Source organism: Hibiscus syriacus, unplaced genomic scaffold, assembly GCF_006381635.1.
Source record: "Hibiscus syriacus cultivar Baekdansim isolate YM2019G1 unplaced genomic scaffold, ASM638163v2 tig00116989_pilon, whole genome shotgun sequence".
Taxonomy (NCBI): Eukaryota; Viridiplantae; Streptophyta; class Magnoliopsida; order Malvales; family Malvaceae; genus Hibiscus; species Hibiscus syriacus.
This window is the reverse complement of record NW_024063508.1, coordinates 4408294-4426069: the sequence shown is the minus strand read 5'-3', so window position 1 is coordinate 4426069 and position 17776 is coordinate 4408294. Positions and strand designations below refer to the sequence as shown.

At 32.1% G+C, this 17776-nt stretch overlaps 1 protein-coding gene across 1 annotated transcript; it reads right to left on the bottom strand.

Annotated features, from left to right (window-relative positions):
* Positions 1-9423: 9423 nt before the first annotated feature.
* LOC120193238 lies at positions 9424-16763 on the bottom strand. The gene is made up of 5 exons (XM_039195789.1): positions 16650-16763; positions 16043-16455; positions 15427-15524; positions 15179-15300; positions 9424-10620 (listed from the first exon to the last, which is right to left on the bottom strand). Exons 1-5 carry the CDS (start codon positions 16746-16748, stop codon positions 9424-9426), a joined length of 1929 nt encoding a protein of 642 aa, XP_039051720.1. The 5' UTR covers positions 16749-16763.
* Positions 16764-17776: the final 1013 nt, after the last annotated feature.

Genomic DNA, 17776 nt, shown 5'->3' with positions numbered 1-17776 from the left:
CCAAGAAAAGATTTATGCCTATGAAACATGGTGTATCTCTTTCGAAGGAAATGTGTCCTTCAACTCCACAAGAAAGAAAACGGATGAATAAGATTCCTTATGCTTCAGCTATTGGTTCTATCATGTATGCCATGATATGTACTCGACCAGATGTATCGTATGCTTTAAACATGATGAGTCGGTTTCAAGTAAATCCTGGTGAATGTCATTGGGTTGCAGTAAAGAATATCCTTAAGTACTTACGAAGAACTAAGGATACATTCCTTGTGTATGGAGGGGAAGAAGAAATTAGTGTAAAGAGTTACACGGATGTAAGCTTCCAAACTGACAATGATGACTCACAATCACAATCAGGTTTTGTGTTTTGTCTTAATGGTGGTGTTGTGAGTTGGAAGAGTTCAAAGGAAGACACAGTAGTTGATTATACAATATATTATAAATACATTGCAGCCATTGAAGCAGCAAAAGAGGTTGTTTAGATCAAGAAGTTCATATCTGAACTAAGGGTTGTTCTCAGCATATCAGATGTTATAGAACTCTATTGTGACAACAACAGATCCATTGCACAAGCAAAGGAACACATATCTCATCAACGATAGAAACATATTCTAAGGTGTTTTTATCTCATTCGAGAGATCATAGATCAAAGAAATGTGGAGATATATAGAGTACACACAGATGAAAACATTATTAATCCCCTGTGAAGCCTCTGGCACAACAAAAGCATGATCGTCACACTAAGTCACTTGGTATTAGATATGTGAGTGATTGGTCTTCGTGCTAGTGGGAGATTGTTAAAGTATGCCCAAAGACTAATCATGTGATGATTGCATTGATATACTATCTTTACCATACTTATTGAATAAATGCATTACTGTTATTTTTTTATATTTTTGTGTATTAAATAAACTAAAAGATAATAATGTTCGTATAAAAATATGATTATTATTGAAAGGTTCTTAGTCGAGTATTATTATGGGCATGGACGATAATAATACGTTTAAGGTTAACATGTTGTTGATTGATGACAATGAGTTGTCATTGACATAAAGATGTAAGAATCAATGCATGAATATTTTGTTAGAGAACTATACATTAGATTGACCCGCTACGAGCATATGTCTTGGATTATTATGTAACAACATTGCTCATGGTGATGACTATATGTATGATCCTCAGACATGAGATTATTACTATCTCAACATATATTGTTGTATGTTTTTATACAGATAAACATGTTCCGTAACTGGTTACACTATAAGGATTGATATTGAACATATCATGATAGATATAGTGGGGTATGAATGATCAAGATAGGATATGTCCTTCCTGTATAACAGGACATGCTACTTGATTGAGTGAGACTAGAAATACATGGTCATGATCGAATAATTTGATATGAGATATCACAAAGTATTCGTTCATTATAGTCTACTCTACATATCAAGAAAGAATAGATGGGATGTACAATTATGACTATTCCGAGACTTGTGCCTATTTTAGATATAAAGGAAAAAAGGATATAATATATAAAAGAGTTGGTCATGAAGATGTTATGTCGAATCATGACTTCCTGTAACTTAGATGACAATGATATATTACTAGATATCACTCATTATTTGTAGTGTTAGAATGGTTCTAATATTACTACTAACGTTACAAGAACCTACGGGGTCACACCCAAGGGTTGATATGAGCAAATTATAATAAGTTACACGTGTACAATTTTATTGTACTTGAATTAAAATATATAATTAAGATCATTATATATATATGATATGTATACATGATTTTAATTATCATGTATATGGTAAATAGATATTAAAATGAATATAATTAATGTAATTATTTTTCTTTTAATTAATTCATAAAACCCTAAGTGTTAGGGTAACAACATTATAAAAGGAAAAGATTGGCCTGGTAGCCACTCTTCTTCTCCTTAGACATTGCATGTTCTTCTTCTCAAAAATAGTTTTGGGAAAAACAAAAAAATTTGCTCTTAATCGGGTGAACCAAGTAGAGGTCGATACATAATTTCGTGGAGGCTTTACGATTCGAACCGCTTGTGACTACTACTGCTTTGCAAGGAACACAAGGTAAAATAATCATATCTTTTCCTCCCAATTTTGGTTTTATCGTACATGGATCAGTACTGAGACTGTCGAGTTTGTTTTCGCTATGCTAAATAGATATTAAAAGGAATATAATTAATTTAAATATTTTTCTTTTAATTAATTCATAAAATCCTAAGTGTTAGGGTAACAACATTATAAAAGGAAAAGATTGGTCTAGCAGCCTCTCTTCTTCTCCTTAGACATTGCATGTTTTTCTCAAAAACAGTTTTGGGAAAAAGTAAAATTTTGCTCTAACCAGGTGAACCAAGTAGAGGCCGAGACGTAATTTCGTGGATCTTTACGATTTGAACCACTCGTGACTACTGCTTCTTTGCAAGGAACATAAGGTAAAATAATTGTATCTTTTCCTCTCAGTTTTGGTTTTATTGTACTTGGATCGCTCGTGAGACCATTGAGTTTGTTTTCACTGCGCCATGGGGTGCGCTGATGGTCTCAAAATGGGAAGCAAAAGAAAAACAATATCTCTTTTATCAAGCGAAATGGGAGGCAAAACATGAAGGGAGATGATTCATCATTTAAAGCACCATGTTGGTGCAAAAGGATTTCTTTGTCTTCACATATGGTCGGCCATATATTCAAAGCATTTCATGAAAAGGTAAAAGAAAAGGTAATAGAAAAACAAAGTTCCTTCATAAGATAGTATTTCATGAAAAGATAAAAGAAAAACAAGACCCCTTTTATCAAGAGACATGGGAGACAAAACATTAAGGGAGATGATTCATCATTCAAAGCACCATGTCGGTTCAAAAGGAGTCCTTTCTCTTCACATATGGTCGGCCATCTATTCACCTTTTAAGAGTGCCTTTTCAACATCATTTTGTAACCCTATAAATATACATTCATTTTTTATTTTACAACAATCAATTTGAGTGTTATTTTTTTAGAATTATATTCTCTTTGTTCTTAATTGAACTCATTAACTTATCAAGCATTGCTTGTGGCGTCAACCCCTATTCATGATACTATTGGTTCCTAGTTTCCTTACTAGAGGGTCATTTGGGTTAATACTCTCTTATAGTATTGGTTTTACTTTGGTCTTTAATCTTTCCTTAACTTCATTATCTTTTATATCCATCCTTAGCCTATTTTATACCATTATTTCAACACCATTTTCATATACAAGCCTACACGCCTTCGACAGATAAACCAAGCCTATCATCCTTTCATTCTATCTTTCATACGAGCCATACCACCCTATACGTCTAACACGTTCATTGTAACACCCCGAAAATCTTTCGAGGATTGAATTGATAATTTTTAAAATATTGAGGACTAGTGTAGTGATTTTCGTTATTGGTATGATTAAATATGAGTCTTAGTTAAAAATTTAACATTAGAAATTGATTCAATGGAAATAAGGGTTAAATTGCGTACAAGGGATTACGCAACTTTAAAGTGGAAACAAGGGAAGAGTTGGACTATTTATTGTAACACCCTAACACGAAATCCAGAGGATTAGTTATTACATGGAACCGCCGAGGTGGCTAAACATTTTTTTTAAATCAAACGCATAGCCATCATGTAAACCAATAGTTCAAAGACAATAATAAAATACTTTTTATAAGTCGGAGCTACATGACACATAGTTTAAATAAAATAATACAACTCAAAGTTTACAAAATCAAATACATAAGTAAGGGTCCTATAAATACATATGCCAACTACAAGTAACCAACCAGTACTCTGTGAGAAATGCTGGAAATCCTGCTACAACAGTGCTCCTCGAATGACTTGATATACTAACCTACGAACGGAAACATCCGAATGTCGAGCTTACAAAGCCCAATAATATAATCGCTATTCTAGAGCTGTATATGAATCTCATAAACATAAGCATGCTAGAAGATAGGGTAATGAGTATGTGTTAAATTTAACCTGTGTAAGCCTGTGATAAGTTCATTATTGAAATTATGTGTTACTTTCAATACTGGAATTATGTGTGAAATTTCACTGGTGTAAGTCTGTGATAAGTTTAATGTTGGAATTATGTGTTACTTTCACTGTTGGAATTATGTATTACTTTCACTGTTGGAATTAAGTCTTACTTTCAGTACTGGAATTATGTGTTACTTTCAGTACTACTGAAATTATGTGGTACTTTCATTGCTTGAATTATGTGTTACTTTCGCTGCAGAAATTATTTGTTATGACATATGCTATGAAATAAAAAAATGTGTCATGAGATGATGAATAGTAAGTTATTTTAAGATATATATATATATATATATATATATTTCTATGTTTGATGTAGCATCTCTTACTTGGTTATATGTCTGGATCAGGTAAGGGGTGTTACATTCATTATACTCTACCTTCTTTATTTCTTATCAAAACAAGTACTACAAAGCTTTAACTTACTTTCATTCAAGATCGGGACAATAATTAGAAGCATTCTTAACAACAACAATCTAAGAATGTCTTACATCACTCGATTATAGAGAATACATGTTCTCAAAGAATACCCTGAAGGTTTGAAACTCGCATGTGTTGTAAAGAGAGAACTTATTGAGCTCTATCAAGAAAATCAATGTTGATATTGATACAAGATATCATATGTTTCATTAGGCCTCTAAAAGTGGTCACTGAAGCTATTTACACCCTTGGCGCTCGATTGCTACGCACAAAGGGATGCATGTGCAAGGGATACAATGTGATTTCCACCTTAGGTCATATGTAGTTATAAAAACACTAAAAGACTTGTAACACTCAATATCTGATCGGAGTGACACAACCCGAATATCAAACGTTGTATTAACCATTGAAGTAACCTGATATAGAAACACCACTATTTTTTCTCACTCAAGCATGCTTGCAACTGAATAAGATATAAAACATGCATAGAAAGTTACACCAAAACAACATCCTAATTGTAAGTTCATTCAAACAAAATTTCGTTAAAATTGGTTTACATGTCTCAGAGGTATTTTTGTCTTTTTATGTCGTTACATGAACATATACTAACTTGAAATAAATAATATCTACGCATATCTAGACAAAATATCGTTGGGCTTTTTCTTCAACAAAATGGAAAGAGGGTGTCATTCGGTGGCATAATGGACAATGGATTTGGTTGGCTTAGAAGTGGATGGGATGCCAAATTTGAGTGTTTGGTTCCCACCAAATAATGCATCACAAGTACAAAAAGCTGCCTTAAAAATTTAGCACACAAGTACTTTCATGTACTGCTCGCTTTGGGCAGTACCAAATGAGATTTCTTTATGGGTCGATTCAAATCGGGGAAGTTGGGCAGTACGGCGCTTAAAATACGGTTAAAAAATAGTGTGATCGGTTAAAATTTAGACCGGTTATATTATATTATTTAACCGAAAATATTATCAAGCATAATAATATATTAGATACCACTTATATAATGTAATAGGTAGCACTTATATAATAAAATAGGTTAATTATTGAAAACATTATCAAGCAGAATAACATATTAGGTACCACTTATATAATGTAATAGGAAGCGCTTAATAATAAAATAAGTTAATTACTGGAAACGTTATCAAGCACAATAACATATTAGGTAGTGCTTATATAACGTAAGTAGCGCTTATATAATAAAATAGGATAATTATTTAATTTGTTATTACAATATATTAGGTAAACGCCTAAAATATTACCAATGATAACATAACCGGTTATTTACTGGAAACATTATCAAGTATAATAATGTAAACGGTAAAACAAATAGGCGCTACCTATTACATTAAACTACCTACCGGATATGTTGAAAGTATCGATTCTATTTAAATAAGTATCGACACTTTTGGAATTTAAAAGAAAAGTAGTAATAGAACCTATAAGTATCGATACTTTATAAAAATATATCGATACTTTACAATATAACAGGTAAAAATATGACAAAACCAGTTTCATTATGACAAAACCGGTAAAATTTATCGGATATGTTGAAAATATCGATCCTTTTTATAAAAATGTATCGATATTTTACAATATAACAAGTAAAAATATGACAAAATCAGTTTCATTATGACAAAACTGGTAAAATTTACATGATATGTTGAAAGTATCGATCCTTTACAATATAACAGGTAAAAATATGACAAAACCAGTTTCATTATGACAAAACCGGTAAAATTTACCTAATATGTTGAAAGTATAGATACTTTTTATAAAAATGTATCTATACTTTGTTGAAAGTTATTAATTTATATTTCAAAAATTTTTAATAGTGCTTCATATTTTCCACCTACAATATTAATTTAATAATTTCATTTACACAAAAAATTATTTAATTATTTTAATATTTTATAAAATATTATTTAGAATTTAAATTTAATAATTTTAACCAAAGATAATAATAAATATGTAATATCTATGTTTATTATTTTTAATTTAATAATAATATATACCGTAACATAAAAATAAACCATTAGACGTGTATAATTACTAAATTAATATCTTAAAATTCACTCAAAAGATAACCTTAAATTAATATTTTCCACATAGATAGCGCTTATATAATAAAATAAGTTAATTACTGGAAACATTATCAAGCATAATAACATATTAGGTACCGCTTATATAATGTAATAAGTAGAGCTTATATAATAAAATAGGTTAATTACTGGAAACGTTATCAAGCACAATAACATATTAGGTAGCGCTTATATAACGTATTAGGTAGAGCTTATATAATAAAATAGGATAATTATTTAATTTGTTATTACAATATATTAGGTAAACGCCTAAAATATTACCAATGATAACATAACCGGTTATTTACTGGAAATATTATCAAGTATAATAATGTAAACGGTAAAAAAATAGGCGCTACCTATTACATTAAACTACCTACTGGATATGTTGAAAGTATCGATTCTATTTAAATAAGTATCGACACTTTTGGAATTTAAAAGAAAAGCAGTAATAGCACCTATAATGTATCGATACTTTATAAAAATGTATCGATACTTTACAATATAACAGGTAAAAATATGACAAAACCAGTTTCATTATGACAAAACCGGTAAAATTTACCGGATATGTTGAAAGTATCGATCCTTTTTATAAAAATATATCGATACTTTACAATATAACAAGTAAAAGTATGACAAAATCAGTTTCATTATGACAAAACCGGTAAAATTTACCTGATATGTTGAAAGTATCGATCCTTTTTATAAAAATGATCGATACTTTACAATATAACAGGTAAAAATATGACAAAACCAATTTCATTATGACAAAACCGATAAAATTTACCTAATATGTTGAAAGTATAGATATTTTTATAAAAATGTATCGATACTTTGTTGAAAGTTATTAAATTTATGTTTCAAAAATTTTTAGTAGTGCTTCATATTTTCCACCTACAATATTAATTTAATAATTTTATTTACACAAAAAATTATTTGATTGCTTTGATATTTTATAAAATATTATTTAAAATTTAAATTTAACAATTTTAACCAAAGATAATAGTAAATATGTAATATATATGTTTATTATTTTTAATTTAATAATAATATATACCATAACATAAAAATAAACCATTAGACGCGTATAATTACTAAATTAATATCTTAAAACTCACTCAAAAGATAACCTCAAATTAATGTTTTCTACAGTGAAATAAGTATGGACACTTATATATATGTATTGATACTTACCGATAACCAAAGTTTACCGGTTACCAAATTTTTTAATAGTTTTTCATATTTTCTACCTAAAACATTATTAGTCTGTCAACATAATAGGTAGCGCTAAACCAAATTTATTAAATATATTTTAATGTATCTGGTAATATCGTATATTAGTTGTATATTAGTCGCCTTTCCTGAGACAATCCCTTCAAATTGTAGAATTATTGAATATATATTTAACTTAATCATATTTTTTTATTAAGCTAAGATTATTATATAATTATATTTGTTCTGAAAATAATTATTATTGTATTTGTACATCATAATTGTCCAAACACTATGATTTGATGTTTTTTTTTCTTTACTCAGCTCTAACAATCAATTCTTTCCTATATTTGGATATTTGAAATTAGTGAGAAAATGAAACGAAAGTAAAGCGAGCGAACGCTAAGGAATGAAAATGGTTATATATAATATTCTTTGGATATTTAAAAGGGTAAGTTATGCGTTTAATATCTAAATTATTAGTTTTTTTTGTTTTAGTATCTAAACTTTCAGTGTTTTTCAAAATCATATCTAACGTTTAGTTTTTATTTTATTTTATTATCTCGTCATTAAAAACTTAACGCGTTTAATACATAAACTATCAATTTTAGTCCGTTTTAGTACCTAAATTTTTAATTTATTTTAAAAATTTAACGTTAAGTTTTTCATTGATACTAAAATAAAACAAAAATAAATGTTAAGTATGATTTTAAAAAAATTAAAAATTTAGTTACTAAAATAGACCAAAATTGATAGTTAAGGTAACAAAATGTGTAGTTTACCCCATTTAAAATTAATATATTTTTTTATTAATATGTGACAAGTATAAGACAGTATCTACGATAAGTGCAAGACAATATCTCTTCAAAGTTTTATTTACTTTCTTTTATCTTAAATTGGGTAAATAAAAATTCAACCTACTAAGAGAAAGTAAGGAAAATAACTTCTTTTATTCCAAAAGTTATTTATATGCTCCAAAAAAATTCATATACTTAAAAGGCAAAGCTAATAGTATTCAGCAAGTTACTTTGTATTTTTCCAATTACAGAAAGAAAAAAATATTCTAACTAGAGATTTAACTAAGTTTAGAATAAACTACACATTTAGTACTCAAATTATTACTTTTATTTCGTTCCATTCACTCAACTATTTTTTGTTTTAAAATCATATAATATTTTGTTTTGATTTTCATTTTGATCCTCTCATTAAAACATTTACGATGATGTTAACGTATCAACAAAATGTAATACCACGACATCATTGATTTTTTTTAAATATCACATCAATAGTTACGTTAATTTTTTTAACAGTGAGTAACCAAAATGAAATCAAAAAGCTAAGTATACCTTTATAAATAAATAAAAATTTAATGACCAAAACAAAACAAAAATGATATTTGGATACTAAGCGTGTAGTCTACCATTCTAAGTTTATTGGTCGAACAATACTTACTGGTCAACAGTATTAATGAGAAAATACATATATGAATACATACAGTTGCATCTCCCAGAAAACTCTCTTCTCCCTTGACTAGTAAAGACAATAGAAAGAGAGTGATTACAGAAATGGCATTAGAGGCCAAGCATCTTCACGTGAAACATCTTTCTTGATTAAGATGCAACGTAAATAAGCTACAATCTATGGATATCTGGTCTAAAGTGGTTGTCGTGAAATGAAAACTGATCAGGACGTACCACGATTGATCCGTTTGTACGGAGGACTGGGAATCTTTCTCTACTATGTATCCGTGGCAATAGGTCAGGAAAGGAGGGGAATGTTGGATAGCTCTGCAGAACTGATGAGGGTAGGCCTGGTTCCGAGTAAGGATCAAAACATGGATTTCGAGTGGATCTCCACTCTGTCTCTGCATACCGACTGGTGAGAATTTGATCGCCGTTTATGTAACCAGACGCAGCTGGGACTACGGAAGAATTTGATCTAACATCCATGTAAGGGCTACTGTAAAAACGATCACCGGTAACTGGTGGGTAATTACTGGAACTACTTGACAAAGTGTTGCCACAAGAAGTCGGTGCGACTCGTGCATCGGGGTAATAGTTTGCCAAACTTAACTGCAGACCTGAACCCGGAAAGTTCATTTTAGAGGCCTCTGCTGAAAAGTCGGTTGGAACCCTGAAGAGTCCCGAGCATCCAACGGGAACCTCTACCCTCTCCCAAACTTTTCTCCCACAAACAGAAGGTTTGATAGCCTTTCCTCCAGATGCACTCTCTATCGGTGGCGATGTATTGATTTTCTGTTGTAATGACATCCTAGCTTGATTAAGAGCATACAGCACATTGGTAAACCTGCCAGGTGTTACATGTGGCACCAGTGCATAACACTCATTTTTGTTTCCAGAAGGTTCCGTGGTTGAACAACGGCTCATAACAGATGAAAGGAGATGCATTTCCTGGTTCCCCGTGGAACCATGTGCATGAGAGCTGTGTATAGGATAATGTTTTCTCTGCGGACTCTCCTGATGCACTGCCCGCTTCCCAGTGGAACCATGTGCATATGCAAATTGATGACAACTGTGTACCGGTGAATGGTTGCATTGCAGATTTCCCTGATGACGATTTTCCTTTTCAACGGAACCTGGGGATGTTGGATTTAGGGACGCGGCCAAAAGGGAGCTGCTACAATTACGATCCTGTAACCGATCCATATCACCATGTGAAGGTGGCACGGGATCATAGGATTGAGGTTTAGGTAATTCCTCTGCCTGTTGGACTCCTGAGCTACCTGTCCCGGATGCATATTGAGTTTGAGTCTTGATCTCGTCTCTTTCCTCGGTGAGGTCTGAGTTGTTCCCAGGATCACATGAATCCTAAATAATTTAACCAGAAAAATCATAATGTCAGCAAACACAAACAAAATATAATGTAAGCGCCAAAACATTCAATAAACTGTGTAGACAGCATAAAATAAAAACCACATTATTGATCGAGATATGTATAAGAAAAAGAACAAAAAACCTGCACATAGCAATCGCAAGGAAAATAATACAAATGCCGTTTACCGCCAGGCAGAGTAAAGTGACCTTTTACCACATAACAAGGACTAAGAAAGTGTGCAATGTGTCACAGTTTGGGAAAAATATCTGATGTCTCATAACACATAAAAAAGGGAGTAGATTCCAAGGGCAGAAAAGCTAAGGGAGACGAGATTTTGCGACTGGATAAGCATGCCTCAAAGCGTACTAGAAACCGCACCAACATTAAGGTTAGGAGTAAGGGAGAAGACTGATTCCCTCTTCTAACCCGTTAAAAGTATAAGCTCAGAGCCGGCTAATAGGGGAGCACCCTGACCGATTGCTTAGGGCCCTCATTTTCTACTTTTATAATTGAAGACCCTAATTTTTTTCAATCACTTTTTGATCTTTATAATTGAGGTTCCTAATTTTTTTTCAATCTCATTTTTTACCTTATAATTGAGGGCCTTAATTTTTTCAATCCCACTTTCTACTTTATGAGGCCCCTAATTTTTTTTCAATTCCATAAAATTCTCAGTTTCTCATCCCTTTCTTCATCTCTATCATTCATTCATTTAATTTAGAATTAAATATAATCATATTTTTCTCTTTTCTTTTTTCAAATCTCATTCATCAATTTATCAAATATTCTTTAACTCTTAGTCTTCTCCAATCTAATGGTAAAATAATACACTATTCTTTATTTATTTTTATTGTTCAAAATCAATCTTCATATCATACTCAGATTCAATTTTTTATTTATTCTCTTAGTTGTATTTAAGGTGTTTTCTTAACAAAACAACGAAAATAACGCTTGATAAAATTTAATCATTTTCTATTAATTATTAATGTAGTATTAGATTAATTGTTCAAAGTAGTACAATATACTTTCGTTTTATAAAGGTCTATTTTGAGTTTCAGGTAGATTGAAAGGAGTAGGATGACTTGGGAATTGAAAGTACTAAATAAGGAGAGGATTGAGACATGCATCCCTCTACAAGAAGTCATGCTAGCACTCTATAGGATTGCAGACTAAAATGCCATCTACTAGAAAAAACATTTCTAAAAATTCGAAGAAAACACACACTCCAAAAAATCCCACTCAAATTAAAGCCAACAATTCAATTGTATGCGTGACATAAAACACAGATCCCAAAAACTTCCTTGCAAGAACATTTAGGAACAAGGGAAAAATAGAAATTTTAAAATTTCCCAAAAGTAAACATATACATTGCACTTTTAGCCTCTCTAAACGATACTTTTTTAAGAAACTTACCGAGAGTTTATTAAAAGAACTTAAAACGGGTTGATTTCTGATAGGTAGATCATATGGATTAAACTAAAAGGGGAACACATCAAATGCAGACACATGCGCACAAGTAAAGAGAGTGGTCCAGACAACAAGGTAACAGAATAAGCATTAACAATTCTAAACCTTAATAACATGTAAAAGCTTCTAGATATTATCAAATTGTACGAGGGTGTTTATTTATGCATTTATCTTGACTGCTCAATTTACCAACATCCTCTAAATTATTCCGGTTGTTATCCAAAGCATAAAAATGCTTTTGGTGTTTCTAACCACTACCATGTTTAACACAAGAGCTTTTATTTATTTTATAATATTTTATTATTTCAGTTTTATTTTTATAATATTTAATTTAAGTATTACATATATATTGGACAGCTAATATTATTAGTTTACATAAAAGTTTAAATCTAGGTTTAAGAATAAAACTTAATTTGCAAGAAAGTCTTGTTACTTTGCTTGCAAGAAAGAAGGCTTATACAAATAAGTTGTAGGCTTTACAGCCAAACAATTTTTTCTATTATTATCTTTGAATCAATAGTTGTAATTATAGGTTTTTATTTCCATTTTTCCTCTTCATTTGTTCAACCCTAGTTCTTTAATTTATTGTTGTTTTCCCTTTTTAACAACATCAATTTAGTATCAAAGCCTAATTAGATCCTGGGGTGAAGTTTTCTGTTAAGCCATGATTGGATGAGTTAGAGCTCGAGGAAGATGAAATCAATATCAAGATTTTTTTTTTTTTAAAAAAAACTAGCTATATTATGACTTGCGAATGAAGAATCGTCGCATGCAGTTTACACTTGACTGGAACATGAACAAGTGGGAGCCTAGATGGAGATTCCCAAAGGTGCCCACAACCAGTTTTAACATACCAGATCGTTGTCTTGCTGATGATTTAATTTAAGGGATGAAGAAAACCCCATATATGATGCTGGGCCCGTAAGCCCTATTGTACGAGGTGAATTGCAGAAGCAGTTAGATCATACCCTTGAATGAAACATGGGTGGAATTAATGTAAAAGTTTCTAATATTCTTGACAAGATGCATGTGGTCGAGCAAGATTATGAATTGTTAGATTCCATTTAAGATGAGTATCCTAACAAAGGTGAAGAAGTTAATGTGTCTCTAGTAGAGCAGAAAGCTTTGGTTGTTCATAGAAAGAAAGACTGGAGGCGAGCTGAAATTCTTCTTGATATTTCGAAGGACATAACATCTGCTGATGGTTCTAGTATTTTTTTTTTTTTTGATAGGAATGGTAGGCCTCATTAAAAAACCCCTTCATGATTAATGGATCACAAGGTGCTCCTTAATCAGCGGAATGAGGAAAAGAGTGTCTTATAATTCATTAATACCCGAAAGTTACATAATTCTTAAGAAACAAACATACAAGCTCCCTTTACAATAACCAACCCAAAGCTTAAACGATAACCTAACCAAAACAGTGAAACTAGCCAATACCAGCCTTAACTAAGTTGTCAGCCTCAACATTGGCTGACCTAGCAACCCATCTAATAATATCCTTCAAACCTCTTAACTTAGTAACAATGTCTTTCACAAAGTCTACGTAGACATAGGGACAACGATCATTGTTCTTGACCCAATCCACTGCTAGTTTACTGGTAGATTCAACAATTAAACGTTCCTTAAACCGCTGCTGAATCAAAGCAAAGAAAGTTAAGCCCTTCTTAATTGCCATAAGCTCTATCAAAATAGGAGGACCTAGACCAATAGCCTCTTGGAATGAACCCACCACCGAGCCATCCTCAACTCTTAGAATGCCCCCCAACACCACTTTTCCTCCAATCTGCAATAACAATTGCATCCACATTCAGTTTTAAATAGTCCTTTGGAGGGCGAGACCAGGACTCAATTTTGATGATTGAAGACCTTGAGTTAGAGCAACAATCCCCAAGTGATGGATCACAAATGAGAGAGTCCTTCAGAATAGGGACTTCCTTATAGAAAGTTAAGAACCAAGCAGCCAGCCTACATCTTGCCATTAAAAAAAGATCAATCTGATCTAACCTCCCCCCATCGAACACAATGACATTCCTACATTTCCAAATTGTCCATAAAACTACTCCCGGAATGAAGGACCAAATTTTTGAATTAGGCACCATGTCTTCCCAAACTAACATAAAACTTTTAGCATTGGCTTGAAAAGCTGAACAAACCCCCCAAAATCTCAAAAATTTATTACATAGGGACCACACCACAGAGCAAGTAAAAAATAAATGTGACAAGGACCACACCAAAGGAGTCTGCTGTCAAAACTGGACAACATGACTTCACACACGAATTAACAGTATAAATCCCTTCCCCATTCCCTCTCCGAACCAAACTATCTGACATCTCATGGGAAAGAGTGATATTGTGAATTATAGCCAGTAAATTAGAAAACTGATCCAGTTCCCAGTCACTTAAATTCCTTCTCATTTGAATATGCCAAGACCGAAACTCCCCTAACTCATTAAGCTTCCCATTCTTGTTTAACGAAAGAACAAACAATCTCGAGAAAGCCACTTTAAGAGGGGAATCAAGTGCCCAGCTATCAAACCAAAATCTGGTGCTCCCACCATTCCCCACTCGAACTTTAAACAAACTTCGAAACTTAGCTCCATACTGATCCTCTTTGAAATGATTTTGAACTACTGATTTCCAAATCTAAGAAGCATGTGCAGGAAGTTTTTCATTGAACATCAATAAACTAGGGTCCATATTATATTTACTGCAGATTACCTTCTTCTACACGGTCTCCCTATCATTAGCAAACCTCCAAGTTCATTTCCCTAGTAGAGCTCTATTCATGTAACTAATATCCAAAGCACCAAGACCATGAACCCTTTAATTTCAAACGGAGGTTATTTAATTTCAAACGGTCGAATCATATTTTGTCTAGAGAAAAATAATTGTTGAATCCAAGAAGTATTACCATCGCCAAAACCAACATCAAATCCAAGGGATTGAAGCATTCTTTAAAGAGTGACCAAAACTAGATGATAAAGCCTTGTGAGATATGTGTATGGCTAAGGATCATATTCTTGTTGGTTTTATGGTAAAAGAAAACCTAATCTCTATCAAATAGGTTTTGCTTAAACATACCGGTGTACTACTATTATTTTCTCTGAACTTCTCTTCCCATTCTCTTTGGGCCTTTTCCATTGCTTCATAACGGTCAATAAGTTGTGCTTGATGTTCTAGTGCCTTTTCCATGTCTTTCTCACCTTCATATGAAAACCATGACCATAAGCAGTTATATTTGTTTCATCTTTTAAGGCATCTGAATGTAGATTGTCCATTCAGCTTTTATTTACAGGAAATTCTGAATGCAAAGGTAAAATATAACTCACTTTTAGACTGATTATCATTAACTTCAGGTGATGTTACAAGTTCATTTACTGGTGAACCGGCCTTGACATCATCTGATTTGGGCTCCTCCGCTACTAATCTGATGAAATAAAACAAGCAATAGATAATTTTGTTACTTGACTAATGAAAGTTAATACCTGTGAGGATTTCAATCTTGAACATGCAATCAGCTTAAATGTACCAAGATGAAGAAAATTCTCAAGTACAGTCATTTTTATAAATGAAAATGAGAAAAATAATCCTTAATTATAACATTATTCCATTTTTTATCTTTTAGTCCTGATTTAAGCTCCTTCGCAAATGATCTGATTTACACAGAAAGCATTCACAAATATTTGGTTTACTTGACTAATGCGTACATAATTATGAGGAAAACCATGTTGAATATGAAATAAATTAGAGTAAACTATTCGTTTAGTACCTAAATTATCAGTATTGGTTTACTTTAATTTTTATTCTTTGTATTAGAGGAGTGAATATCATACAGGTTTTAGTATCCATGATTAAAGAACAGTATATTCTTTTCTATTACTTAAAAAAAGGAAAATGGCATGCCTCTCTCTGATAGAATAAAAGCAAAAGTATCATGTACCAAACCTTGGTTCCCGGTGTCTTATCTTCCGGCATAATTTCCCCTGCCAGTGTTTTGGAGATGAAAACATGTTGTGCCTTCTCACAAGTGAGTCTTTATACTTTTCAGGAGAATGAGAAGCACTCTTGCGGCCTTTCCAAGACAAGCTTCTACCAGAGAGTGAAGAAAAATCCTCAGAACAAGAAAGTTCCTCTTCTTTTCTTCTCCCTTTTGAACCGACAGATCTCTCCTCTTCTTTAGTAGAAACATTATCCATGTTGGACTCAAAAGGCATGTCCTGGTCAGAGCTTGAATCAAGTTCCTCAGATACAGCACTTACCCCATTATTCTCCAAAATGGCAAGAACATCTGCTGTTGCCTTTTCAGCCCTCCTCGTTTGGACAGACACAATTCTTAGCTGTTCCTCAAGTTCAGCTACCTAATTTATATAAAACCCAACACTCTAAAGCATTACAGAATGTCGATACACTTGAGCATGATATATATATATATATATATATATATATATATATATATATATATATAAACACATAAAGAGAGAGAGAGAGAGAGAGAGGATAAAATAGAACAACCAAACCTCAAAAGCCTCGTAAGTAAAACATTTAAACATACCCTTCTTGCCAGTTCATCAGCTCTCTGTCTAGCACTTTTGGAGACAGATCGTTCGGACAGTAAACGTGCTTGTAGAAATTCAATTGTCGAATCCTCCATATTGCAGGTTATCCTGGAAAAGAAAGGGCAAAATAATACCCCAAAAATCAAACAGCAAACCTCATACCTAATCTAGTATAGCTTTATGAATGATCAACTCATCCCCATTGCTCCCTCATTTTCAGACACAACAAGCATGCATGAGGAATAGTGCAATACACAGAAAGTAATGTGCAAAAACTAGGCCAAACTCGAAAAACGAGTTTCCATCAATTCATCCATTGGTAGTTCATTAAATTGGTAGTTATAATAAACTGGATGAGATTAAATGTTTGGTAACTTATAATAAATGCAAAACCAGCAAAACTAACTCATTAAATTGGTAGTTCCTAGTCCCAATCCTTCCAAAATTAAACATTTATTGGGATATTAGATGACTCACTACTAATCATAAATTTGGAAGTTAGACCTAACCATTGACAAGCTTAATTGTTATTTAAGATTAAAAAAAAATCAATGGTATGATAGAAATTTCGACATCTTTTGTTTTAAATTTTGATTGAATTCATTCAAAGTTTTTTTTAAAAATAATCCGAGCCTCATTAAAAAAATTTCTAATTCTTAGCAAGGGAAAAAGAGTACCCACAAGAAATATTGTACCAAGATCGAATATCGTTTAATACATCAGTGAGAATAACCTGGTGACAAAACGAGTCGAAATACCTAGCATATGAGTGGAAATATCATGTGCTTGACGAAGGAGCTTATTAATGTAACACCCCAACCCGTCTCTGACTAGAATATGAGTCTGATGTGTCACATTAACCATTCAAATCATTTCCTTATATAAAATAGAGGAAAATTTAAGACTTAATTTAAACATACTGAATAATTTACATATATTAAATCAAAAAGTTTACAAAAACTGATCAGAGCTTATACAATTTAATCCTTTAGGTACATGCCAATGTTATTTAATACAATATAGAAACCTACTGTTAAATTTCTTTTGATCTGATCTCCGATGATGTTATGTTGTCTCTGCTGCCTAACTTCGCTTTCAAACTTCTCAGATCCTACGTGTGAAA

Coding starts and splice junctions, on each gene's coding strand:
- LOC120193238 (XM_039195789.1), bottom strand. CDS start 16,748: ATGGAGGATTCGACAATTGAATTTCTACAAGCACGTTTACTGTCCGAA. Junction 16,456..16,649: donor CTGATGAACTGGCAAGAAGG/GTATGTTTAAAT, acceptor TATATAAATTAG/GTAGCTGAACTTGAGGAACA. Junction 15,525..16,042: donor ATAAGACACCGGGAACCAAG/GTTTGGTACATG, acceptor TTATTTCATCAG/ATTAGTAGCGGAGGAGCCCA.